This window comes from Gymnogyps californianus, chromosome 11 (genome assembly GCF_018139145.2).
Source record: "Gymnogyps californianus isolate 813 chromosome 11, ASM1813914v2, whole genome shotgun sequence".
Lineage (NCBI taxonomy): Eukaryota > Metazoa > Chordata > Aves > Accipitriformes > Cathartidae > Gymnogyps > Gymnogyps californianus.
In genome coordinates, this window is record NC_059481.1 from 21,184,265 (window position 1) to 21,196,597 (window position 12,333).

Genomic DNA, 12,333 nt, shown 5'->3' on the forward strand with positions numbered 1-12,333 from the left:
AGAGACGTACCCAAAAGGAGATGGGAGGCACAGCTTCGGGGTCTGCTTTGTCCCACAGGGTCATTCTGGAGACTGTCGTAAGGAGGTTTGCCACCCAGCTTTGGTGGGTGAGGGTCTCTGGCCACAAACCGGGAAAGTGTCTCCTGCCTGTACTCAGGGTGAAAAACATTCCGGGGTATTTATGGTCATTCCTCCATATTCTGGCAGCCCCGTGACAACTACAAAACTGTCCTTTTTGTACCCTGCGCATGCTCGAGCCCTGATTCTGGGATCAAGCATCTGCCACACTTCCAGCATTGACGCCTGGGAGGAGACACGCCATCTCCTCCGTGGTCCAGGGCCATGTCCGCTGGGGTGGCCAGTCTTCAAGTGCCCTTTGCACCTACACCCAGGTGCGGACCTGCATGGATGCACAGCGCTAAGTGGTGTCACCCTGAGAGGCTACAAAGGTGCGATCAAAGGCTTTTACTCCATTTTCTCCACCCACTGTAGGAAAAGCTTTCTGGAAATTTCGGATCTCCTGGCTCAGAGCCTGCCTGGTTCTCCCACAGCTGTGTGTCAAGCCCTGGGAAGGATCTAATCTTTGAGGAGTAACTAATGTAGGGGCGTTAGTCCCCCTGGGCATGGTGGGGAGGGAGGAGGTGCTGTGGGGATGGAGGGGCTCGGGCAAGAGGGGTACCAAGAACCACAGTGGGATGGGATGGGATGGGATGGGATGGGGTTTCTTCTCCCTTCTGGAGACAGCCAGAAGGAAAAACAGTCCCTGCTGCCTTGTTCTGGCGTCCAGGAGGTGGTACGGACACATCCTCACAGCAGCAGCTCTCTGGGACACAGGGCTGACCAGGAAGGAGAGTATTTGGGGTCACCAAAGAGTGAGAACCAGACTCAACACTGCCCAGCTCCTCTTGACTGCCTCTGTCCCCCCGTCCCAGGACACGAGCTGGCAGGTCGCAGATCATGCGCTGGGCTGTCCCCATATTTGCTTTGCCTGAAGGGCCTGACCCAACACCAGCACCTCGTCTTTGCCCCAAGCAGGGTGGGTGCAGCCACCCTGCAGGTGATGCCCGGGTGTCCCAACGAGGAAGGTGATGGGAAGCACCGGTGGGTGGAGGGGCCCATCAGCACCCATGGATGTCAGGTGGGTGCTGATGGTCTTTGGCTGCACTGTGAGGGCAAGGGAGGCTGTTGGAGGGATCGACTGAGCTGTGGTGAGTAAAATGGATTTTTGGCTTTTCACCAACGTGCCAGAAGTTGCTTGTGAAGGTGGAGGCCTCTTCTCTGGGTGTGGGTTGAAGAGATGGGTTTATTCAGCTGTTGTTCCTTTCTGTGTAACTAGAAACAGTGGATTATTTCTTTGTTCATTCTCTGCTGATTGTTATTAAATGCATTTTTTGCTTTTGAACAGAAACTTAGTTTTGAGCCAGGTGGGTTTATTTTTTTCCTTTGGTTTTGTGAAATCTTCGGGCAGCTCAGGAGCTCTGGACTTGGCAGGATGCAGCTCCCTGGGCATTTTTGTGGCCACTGCAGCTTTCAATGAGCATCTGGACTTTATCAAGATGAAAGAGCTTTGTTTTAAAAACAACTCTTGACTTGGTGTGGTTGCATGTGTAGGGAAGCTGGGAGATGTCTCCACCCAAGAAAGCAGATCTCCTTTGGGCACCGAGGGGACTGTCCTGACCCTGTCTCCAAGAGGGGGATGGATCCCCATCGGTCAGAAAGGATCTGCACTGGTCTCCCAGTGCTCCAGCTAGCAAATTATTAAAATTGGAGGGGTGGTAAACAGTCCTTGCAGGTTGGCTGAAGCTGGGCGATGAGGATACGGGAAGCCACGGTGCTCAGGCTGATGCTGAGCTGTAGACGGGTGTCGAGCACTTGCCTTTCCCCATGCTAACTATCATTAGCTGCCCAAGGAGAAAAAAATTAAATTAGAGTTGCAGGAGCCCAGATCGACTGGTGGAGATTAGTGTGAGCCCTTTAGGAAGCATCCAAACTCCAATGAGATGCGTAATCGCCGTTTGGCTTTCCTGGACTTGTTCTGCCCAAGGTTAATTACGCAACGCTAATGGGAGCAGGGCTCGCTGCTGCCAGGCTGGCTCGGCTTGACCGGTGCAAAAAAGAGTTTCTTGTAAGGTGATGGGAAAGACTTGCAGTAGGGGAAGCTAATTTATTCATCAGACACTCATTTGCTCTCTCTGTTTATACTACTGATGATCGCTAATGGGAGGCAGACCTTGAAGGCATGTTGGTTTTCTGGCAAGTCCCAAGTAAGCAGGAAAGTGTCTTTAATCTCCTGAAAACATTCTTCATCCACTTTCTGCTGAGTGGGAGAGAACATGTCCAGCGTTGCTCACACACTTAAGGCCACTCGTCCCCTCTTGCACAGCAGCAGGAGAGCTTGGAGACCTCTGAGGAGCAAGAAGCACTTTTTCCCTTGTGGGAGGGACCCACCACCTTTACACCCCATGGGTACGGTGAGAGGGCAGAAGCACGTTTGGCTTTAGGTGAAGAGTAGGAAAATTGGGATGCTGGCAAGGATAGGTACCTTGGTCCTTGGGGGAAGCACAGCGCATCCCTCGGGAGGCTTGCAGGCACTCCAGCGCTGCTCCTTCTGCCCGCCTCTTGATACCTTCCCTCCCGTTGCTGGTGCTGAAGGCTGACATTTTGGGAAGCCCGGAGTGTGGGCAAGGTGCCCAAAGTGACAGCTTTCATGATTGATGGGAGGAAAATGTCACTAGAAAGCGTGCTGCCGAGCCGTGCGCCCAACGTATGCAGGAAGGGCGAGCGAGCAGGCGGGCAGCACCTCCCCAGGGGTGCTGGGGCAAGTGTTTTCCAGGGCACTGGGAATCGACCCGGGTCTGGGTCCTGCCAGAGGTGGACCGAAGCCCAGGCCTGGTTTGAATGTCCCTGCATTTCTGATTCTGCATTCCTTAAATCCGTTCATACTTCAGAGGGCAAAAGATTTTTGCATCACTCATCAGGAGCATGAAACCGGGAGCCTCGCTCCTCCCCGCCCCGGGGGTGGTCCTGCTTGCTGCAGTGGTTCCCTCTCTCCCCACATTGTCTCAAACCCCTGGTCTCCAACAGCACCTGCCCTCCTCCTCAGCTGGTGCCTGAGATCTCTCCATATATATATATATGTATAATATATGTATATATAATCTATTTCCCCTTATGGGAGGAAAATTCTCCCACTTCCCCAAAATCTGCCCGTTCCCCTGGGAGACGCCAGCTGCCATCTTCTGTTTGCAGTCACAGCAGGATCAGATTTGTCTGACTTGGTAACAGTTCCTTAATATTCACCACAGTAATGTAACGAACTTATTAATAAACACAGGTAGCTCTATATTTTACAACTCCTCGACCTCACCCTGGGCTGCCTGCTTCAGACACAGCGGTCCTTTGTTTGGGAGGAAATTCTGATTCATTCCCCATTAGCATTTTTATAGTACTGTGCATGTTCAAAGAGCCACGCGAGTGGCTTAAGAGGTTAACGCGAACCTCGGGTTAATTCATAATATTGTTAGTTACTCAGCACAATACTCGCATTAATTCAGCTGACTGCATCTCACCACGTTGGGAAACACATGCTGAAATCAGCAGGGAGCGCAGAAAACAAGCGTGGGAGTAGGATATTAAGTATTTTGCTGGCCCGCTAAGGTAGAATCTGAGCACCTTAATTGTATTTATTTTCCCATTGCCTTTGAGGACAGCGTTACCCCGCTCCGCAGATGTGGAGGTGAAGCACGGAGGAGGCTGTGCCCAGCATCCCTGCAGGCCTGGGAGCATGAGGGACGGGGCTACGAGCCCTCCGAGGGGCACTCGAGACATGTCCATCAGGACTCAGCCCCTACCTGCAGCCACCTCTTTCTTCTGGGTCTATTCAAACTGTTCACAGCAGAAAAAGCCGCTTTTTTTCCTTCGATACCTGCTGGTTTAATTGCAGTGCTGGACCGTGCGTGTCTGCCGTGAGAGCCCCCGCAATACTTTTCTCTCTGGGGATATAGCCTGGAGCAGCGGGTGCAGAAGCTTGGGAACTAGCTCCCTACACGGATGCTATTGCCCCACGCTTGGGAAGAGAGCTCAGCAGGAAAGAAACCCTAAGAAGAGAGTCTCAAAACCCTGCTGTGTCCTTCCCCATCTGTTCCTTTCGTCTGACTCCCGGAATCCCGGGTTTGTGCCTTTCCCTGGCCAGCTATCCATCCCACAACTGCCGCCTAACCTCCTCCTTTTCCAAAGGGCCCCCGATAGCCCATCTGTTCCGAAAGATGTTTGGTTTGCAGACGTAGGAGCCTTTTAACGACACAATACCCTTTAGATAGCATCAAATACCTCTAGGTTTTCTGGCTGGCACGTTACCTACCCAAAACTGACAGATATATGGCACAACATTATATATATAACGCGCTGAGGTGGACCAAAACTGGGCAAATATTCCCAGGAACCCCATGCACGTCTCAAACCCCAAGTTTCTGCATTGGAATAGAAAGGAGTAAACTACTATAAAGTAGTTGAATCTGTTGTACAATAAATTGTTAGTTTATGTATATTTTAATTGCAAATCAACGCTATAATTAGCACGTATATTTCTTGGGGTGAGGCAACACAATGTGCTTTAACAGTGAGCATTATTAACAGACTGTAAAAGGCAATGGGGAATTGGATTATAATGTTCTTGTTTTGCAAGCTGTATGGTGAATAAATAAATTTGTTCTGGCAGCAAAATTAACTGGAATAAATGCTTCTAGCTCCATCCACCAAGAAGAGGGGTTGCTGTAAATGAACTTGTTCTCAGCCTTGAGTTAGAAAACCTGATTACCAGGTCATTATTTCTGGCAATTAGGTACCAGAACAACATCAGAGAAAGAAGAGATTTTCTTTGAAATATTTAATGAGTAAGGTAGTAATCATAGACTCATTTGCTGGAAATATGTGATGAGATTTTTTTTTTTGGTGTGGTTAGGGTTCACTGTGCAATGAAAACCTGCATTTATCAAGTCTACTACTAAAAGCTAGACTGCAAGCTTGAACTGCGGCACATATCTAGCTTTTCTTTGCCTAGAATCCCTGGGCTCTTCAACAGGTTTATCCCATGCTCAGTCACTAATCAGAGGACGGTCGTTTGCTCCTTTTTCAGTTTCAGGTAGTTGTAAGTTGTTTTGTAACAACAGCAAACACAAAGGATTTGGACAAGAAGGGGAAGGTGTTGCTCTGTTTATGTTGCACAACTAACTTGTGCATACCTGTATGTGTGTTTTCAAACCAACCCCCAAAACACGCCCGTTCAAGATTAGAAAAGATGAATCTGAGAGAGATTGAGGTTTTACCCACCAGCATTAAGCCAAAGCACTTCGCAAACAGCATTAACTGCCATAATTCTGACCACAGAAAACTCAACCTCTTTGTGAGAACTTAGTGTGGACAGTTTATCGTACAAACATACAGTATTGTGCACAAGTTGTCATGTGGAGGCCTAAGTGAAGTCTACATGAAGTTAACTGTCCTACAAATGTTCACAGACAGAAAATACAACTGCCATTTTACTCCATTTCTTACAAGTCTTTCAGGAAATAGTTGGCACGTTACTGCTAGTTAGTCCATTTGGTCATAAAGGGAGGCTGAAAACAATTCAATACAGGCAAAAATGTTGAACCAGATGCCAAAACCCAGGCAGCTCCAACCCCAAAAAGCCTGTCAGGTGGCAGCACAAGTGGAACCCTTCACTCTCCCTCTTCCTGGTGCAGGAAATACAAGTGGAAGGCAGTTTGGAAGGAATAATCCTTATTCAGTATTGATGCTGAAGGGCCCGAGTTTGTCTGATCGGCACACTAACCAAGGACAAGATAGATCATGGCTGAGAGCACAAACCTTGTCGGTATTTTATGGGGGGGGGGGGGGAAACATACTAGAAACCATTTAACTTCTTCCATTTTGGTGGTCGTTTTATTTCTTGTTGTTTTCTTACAATCATTATGCTCAAATATAAAAATTCCTGGCCAAAGCCAAAGTTAGTTTTAAAAGTGATCCCATCTGCATTGATACACGCTAAACATCACTACATTCGGTTTCCGAAAACAAACTGATAAGACTTCCTACAGGTTGCTTTGCCTGACGTACAGAGAAGTTCTCCTTTCCAACTTGTGCAAACATACCTCAGTTTGACAGAAAATAGTTACACCTGAGTGTTTCCACGCTTAGTTTTCATTAATTTTAAATAACTTTTTCCCATGGACCCTTACCAATTGGTTCATGCTAAGCTGCACCACTGTGATCCTTTTCAGCTGTACTGGGCATCCTCATGAATCACAGGAACACAGAAATAAGGATAAATGGAAAGATGCCACGAGGATAATATATTGGTGACAGAACTGGAAAGCTCCAGGCACCTTTATTTCCAGAGCTCTGGAACAGATGCAGTGCATTGCAGATTGGCTATTATTAAGGCACGTGGTGAAAATAACAGTTTATCATCTCGGGCAATTCATCTCTCCGAGTCAAACATTCTGTGCCAGTAGTAGACGAAGGTTGGCGAGTTGCTGGCCCCTATGACGATTAGCAGCAGCAGGTACAGCATCATCATTACGGCAAAACGGTGGGTGTAAAACCAGGAAGATTGACTAGAAGGCCTGAAAAGGGAGAAGTGCATGAATTCTGTCAGAGATGCACGAATACCTTGGCAAAAAGTACCTTAGATTTTGTTATTTTAAATGGTTAAGCTAACGCAATAAAAACAGAAAGTTGTTCCACAATCCCTGCAACTAACAAAGCCTGATTCCCCATCCCTTTTCCCCAAGTCTCCACGCACAATCCTGTCCCTTCTCCCCATGTTCACACCTTTCTCTGTGGTTTGGAGCTCTAACTGCCTAGCCTGTACACACATGTTGATTAGCTGGGTGAATGCTGCCACTTACGGTAGATAAGTGGAGAGATCAAACTGCCCGAGTTTTAAGAGCTGCACTCATCAGAGTGTCACTCTGTTTCCTGCCACAAACGGATTATTAGAGCTCTCAAAGATACTAAGTGCTTACAGGTCTGGTGAAGAAGCAAATTTAGCTGAGCCTGGGACTGTCAAACAGTGAGACAGAGGCAACATGATGGTGTAAGCCTTCTTTCCACTGGAAAGAGGCTAAAAACAAATTCTGGCAGTGCAGCATATCTTTCTTGCTTGTTTTCTGTTGTTTTTCAAAACTGAGATGTGTTTATCTGACTGTTATAGCATGCTCGTCACTCTAGATAGCTGAACTCTTACCTCCTATGCTGTTTCTGTGAATATACTAGCAGGTATTTAACTCGTAAAAGCTGATTGTTTGTGACAACGAAGTATTTCTGTGGTACATCACCCCCTTCGCTGTTTTTCACTCTTGCTCTTTTTCTGTCTATTTCTTCTGAATCTGAACAGGAAGAGAAAAGAAGAGGTCTTTGGGGGACTAGAAAAGCAAAAAAAAGATGCACGGCTTCAAGTAACTGTAAAAACGCAAATAAACAACCCCCCCTCACCCCCCCCCCAAGAGTGGGAATGAGATAACCAAAGACCTAGTCTTGGTATTCCCCTGAATCCCTGAGCATCCAAGAATAGACTGAAAAGTTTGCTTGAGGCTATACCACTCCTAGTCATCCTCGGTATGGATGGCATTATGGCCCAGACCAGGGTGATAAGGAGGCGGGTCTCCCACACAGTGCTTGAGGAGCTGCTAATATCAACAGGGAAAGAAAAACAACCTCGAGGGACTGACTGAGCCCTGCAAGCAGGAAGCAGTCAAAGGAGAAGGACAATCTGAGCAGAGGCTTCCTAGACATCTGATAAAGCTCATTATTGATACATTTGTGATGCTTCTGTTCCACCATCACAGGTGAAATGATCAGGCATTGTGGAACATGATTTTATCATACTACCGAAACTAGGAAAACCAAATGATGCCACCAAAATATTTTCTACCCCTTAAATATACTATTTTAAGAGAAGCTTCACAGACAACGAGGCTGTTGTGCATTTGTTGAGGGGTCAATCAGAAAAGGAGTCTGCAGCCAGTTTCTGCTGAAGGGTATCCACACTCCACATACTGTGCTGTTTATATGACAGCATATAGGCACAAAGCTAAAATATGAGAAGTGCTAAGTAAGAGATGAACTACACGTAGTTATTATTGCAACAGACTCACCTTTCTTTTTCACCTGACACTTTACATCTGGGTGGTCAATGATCTCACAAACAGCTACGCAGCTAAGGATAGAGCCCAACGCACTTCGCTGCCAACCAAGAGCGTGAGGGCTATAAAGGAGAGCCAGGCTCAGGTCACTGGTAAGATAGGTACCTTCACCAAACAGGGATGTCTGAAACGGAGCAGAAGTATATCCTAAAATCCTGTAGCACAAATTATAAACAACATACAAGTGTTCTTTACCTTCAGACTGGCAGTTCTGTTTCTGAAGGTAAATTAAGAAAGCTTTTCTGACCTGTGCTGGGCCTGGTCCATGCACTGTTTTTGTCCTGGCACAACTTCCCCGGGGTGGGGCAGCTGCCCTCTCCCATCCCTCAAATTAGCTGCTTGGCACAGCCCTTGGTGTGGACAGATTCATGCTTTCCCGGATTTGGATTTAGTTTGCCAGCGTAAGTATTTTATATCAACATGACTGCACTGCTGTTAGAGGCATTTCACTGATTTATTGAGACTGCCGTCATTCCAATAATCCAACCTCCACAAACAAGGCAAGGCTTTACTCGCATTTAAATCCATGCTTTACTAGAAAAGAGGGAAGTACTTTTCAGTTGTGAATTCCTTTCAAATATAACTGTTTTAAGAACTTTGAATCAGAGGATTTGCCACACTGGCTAAAATTATTAATCCCGTAAGTCCACTGTACCTGATAAGCCATTACTCATAAAGAACGTCAGGGCGAAACAGAGTCCAGGTTGACTGGAAGGTTAAGCAGTTGCTGTGTCAAAGCTGCTTTACAGATGACACAGAAAGCTAGGAGTCCCAACTGCCTTTCCGTTGAAATCAGAAGAGGGGCAAATCCTACGGGATGTCTCCCTTAACCAGGCCATTTAAAGAAGGCTCCATTTGCAAGTAGCACCTAAAAGTTAGTTGATCTAAACTTGAGGCCAGGCAGAAAAAGAGAGTCTCTGCATTGCCTGGGTCGCTATCCTCCTCCTCTGTGCACAGGCAGTTTCCAGCTGCAGGCTGTCAGACAGGTCAGTGTTTTCAGAGGCATTACACTTCCTCACAAAGAAGCAAGGATAGCCGTAATTTGTCACACTGAAGAAAAGGGTTTCATGCTGCTTCCAGTTTTTACCCTCAGGCTGCACTAGAAAATCCAACACAACCACCCAACAAAGGCCTACACTGAAGTGAAGACAGCAGTATAAGATCATCAGCACATTTCATATCCCTAAAGGAATTTGGGCCTATTTTTAAGAAACGTCACTAGCTGCAAGTGACCAACAGAAAATGGTGCCAATACCAGGAGCCTCACCCTGTTCAAATGGCAGTGCAGGCCATTGTGCAGTATGGAATGGAAGTTCTCGAGGCGGCTCCCATGGAAGGCGTAGATGAGGTCCCGCTCTCCCTTGGTCTCGGCAAACTTGGTATTCATTTGATCGCAATACACGATCTCAAAGAGGTAGTCCGGAGCAGGAACCGCAGCCCCAGACATCCCTGTGAGTTCTTGGATCTTCTCGTACTTAAAATCAGGAAGGAATATAAGTGTTGGTTTATGGGGTTAGACTACTCACTGGAAATTCTGCTTACTGTCCCTTAGTCTTTCATATTGCTTTATGTATTTTGATTATGCTTTCTACGTTAGAATTCAACACTGTCACAATTCAGAAGGAGCAAGCAGACAGTAAAAATTCTGACAGTTTCTTGCTATCAAGGCTAAATCCTAATTCTTCTTTCCAGAAAAAAAAACCCTGAATTGTGATTATGAATCAGTTGATCACGTAAGGACAATATCACAATTCTACTTTGACTACTAAGACGATATACTCATCAGCTGATCTTGGAAGAGGAAAAAACGTGAAAACAGAAGTTGTTTTCATCTTGCTCCTAATCTCTACAACTATTTTGATCCCTGTTACAGAAGTACCTCAGTGGCTCTCAGCCGTTCCATTTTTGGGGCAGTATGCAGAAGTACAAAGTTGTCTTTCTCAGTGAGAAGCAGGACCTAGGTCCACGACACCTAAGTTGGATTATCTTGGTCTAGAACATGCATGTACATGCTACGTTAATGGGGGTAACCAACTACAGTCACTGCCCATCATCAACTACTGACAGTGATAACCATTTCTTCCAACCAGTGTTCCTGAAAATTTTATTTAAAAAACAAAACAAACAACCGTCTCTATATGCAGAAAAAAATGCATTCACGTTAAACTGTCAAGCTCTCACAATAACCAACTAACTTCTGGCAGGAGGAAATACTCTCTGAAGTGCAAGTTTGCCTTAAAAGACAAATTCTAATCAAGACCTTCAGAATTCAACACTTACCTCCTGTTTCTTAGTACTCTGTATCATGAAGACCTTAGATGATAAAATCCAACTAAACAAATCCCAGGTCCTTTTCTCTGTGTTTGGAACAGACTCCAGAAGTTCTTTCAGGCTTGGTAGAGCGTTGGTATCTGCAAGCTAACAAGCCCAGGCATTTAGTACAAGCTCCTTCTTTTCATTATGACTAAACAGAGACCTCTAGTGAAAACAAAACAATATTTCACCCTAATAGGTTGTAAACCAAAAAGCAGTTTCTGTTCTGCAATATAAACATTTGTATCCAGTTTGTGGGAAGGTTTGCCACTTGTCCTAAAAACAAATAGCAGACAAGTTATAAAGTATTTATATTTACCAACATATCTGTAAGGTACACACAAGAACAATCAAACAAGCTCCTGAAAGAAAACAACCCGTCACAGTCGGATAAACACAGGGAGTGTTCAGGCCATGTAAAATACAAACCCTTCAAAATTAATCTGAATTTCACGTAGGACAAGCTCTTAAAACGCTTTGTATCCCAACACGGGATTTGGAAGTTTCCACGTCTGGGTTTATTGGTCAGAATCTCAAATGTACTTTAAAACCTGGACTCCTTGACCGGGCAAACAATTCATTCTGCTTTATTCGTAACCCTGAGGCACCGCTGCCCCTCACCTCAGACGGCGACCTCGCCTTCTCCCCCAGAACAGCCCGGGAACGCTCGGCCTGGGCTCCCCCATCTATCTAGCCCTTTCCCAAGGCGGTTTTCTCACTCCAAAGGCAGAACACCGTATTCCCAGTTCGGATATACACCCCGGGGCCGGGGGCAGCGGCACTCACCAGCCCCTCGAAGTCCTTGGTGTCGCCGCCGGCGTAGCGGCCCGGGAAGGGCCTCAGCGCCGAGTCGCGCTTGTAGCTCTGCAGCGCGGCGGCGAAGAGGCTGCACCGCAGGTCGGCGGCCAGCGGGTCCCTCCCCGCCGCCTCCCTGACGCGGGAGGCCGCCTCGCCGGGGCCGGGGCCGGGGCCGGGCGGTGGCATGCCCGCCGGGGGCTGCCGAGCGGCGGCCGCTCCGAGAAGGCGAGAGCTCCCGCTCTGGGCGGCGTTCACCCCTTCCGCCTCGCCGGTGGGGCCGCGGCCTGGTCCCGCCGCTCCGCCCCGCCGCCGGGTGGCCGCCTCCGCCCGCCCCGCGCCGCTCCGGCGCTCTCCTGCCCCGCACGGCCCGGCCGGTGGGGCCGCAAGGGAAGCGGCTGTGCCCGTTCCTCGGGGACGGGGAGGAGGGAGGCCTGGGGCGAATGGCGCCTTCCTCTCGGGTAGAGACCGGGAGAGGGTACGGGGGGGGGGGGGGGGGGGGGGGGGGGGGGGGGGGGGGGGGGCGGGGAATGGCGCCTTCTCCTCAGGTAGACAGCGGGGAAGGGGCACGGAGTGGGGAAATGGCGCCTTCCCCTCTGGTTGAGACCGGGAGAGGGGTACGGGGTCGGGGAGGAATGGCGCCTTCCCCACAGGTAGAGACCGGGAGAGGGGTACGGGGCGGGGGGGGGGGGGGGGGGGGGGGGGGGGGGGGGGGGGGGCGGGGGGGGAATGGTGCCTTCCCCTCAGGTAGAGACCTGGAGAGGGATACAGGGGGGAAATGGCGCCTTCCCCTCAGGTAGAGACCTGGAGAGGGGTACAGGGGGGAAATGGCGCCTTCTCCTCAGGTAAAGACCGGGGAAGGGGCACGGAGTGGGGAAATGGCGCCTTCCCCTCTGGTAGAGACCAGGAGAGGGGTACGGGGCGGGTGGGGGGTGGAGGGAAACGGTGCCTTCCCCTCAGCAGGAGACTGGGACAGGTCCGTGGCCCGTGGGGCAGGGAGGACATGGAGGGGGAGCCCAGC

The 12,333-nt window shown here is 48.7% G+C and overlaps 1 protein-coding gene across 1 annotated transcript; it reads right to left on the reverse strand.

Moving 5' to 3' along the window:
• Positions 1-5,940: 5,940 nt before the first annotated feature.
• PARP16 (poly(ADP-ribose) polymerase family member 16) lies at positions 5,941-11,501 on the reverse strand. Its single transcript, XM_050903531.1, has 6 exons — positions 11,304-11,501; positions 10,485-10,622; positions 9,472-9,678; positions 8,157-8,328; positions 7,247-7,388; positions 5,941-6,623 (listed from the first exon to the last, which is right to left on the reverse strand). Exons 1-6 carry the CDS (start codon positions 11,499-11,501, stop codon positions 6,479-6,481), a joined length of 1,002 nt encoding a protein of 333 aa, XP_050759488.1. The 3' UTR covers positions 5,941-6,478.
• Positions 11,502-12,333: the final 832 nt, after the last annotated feature.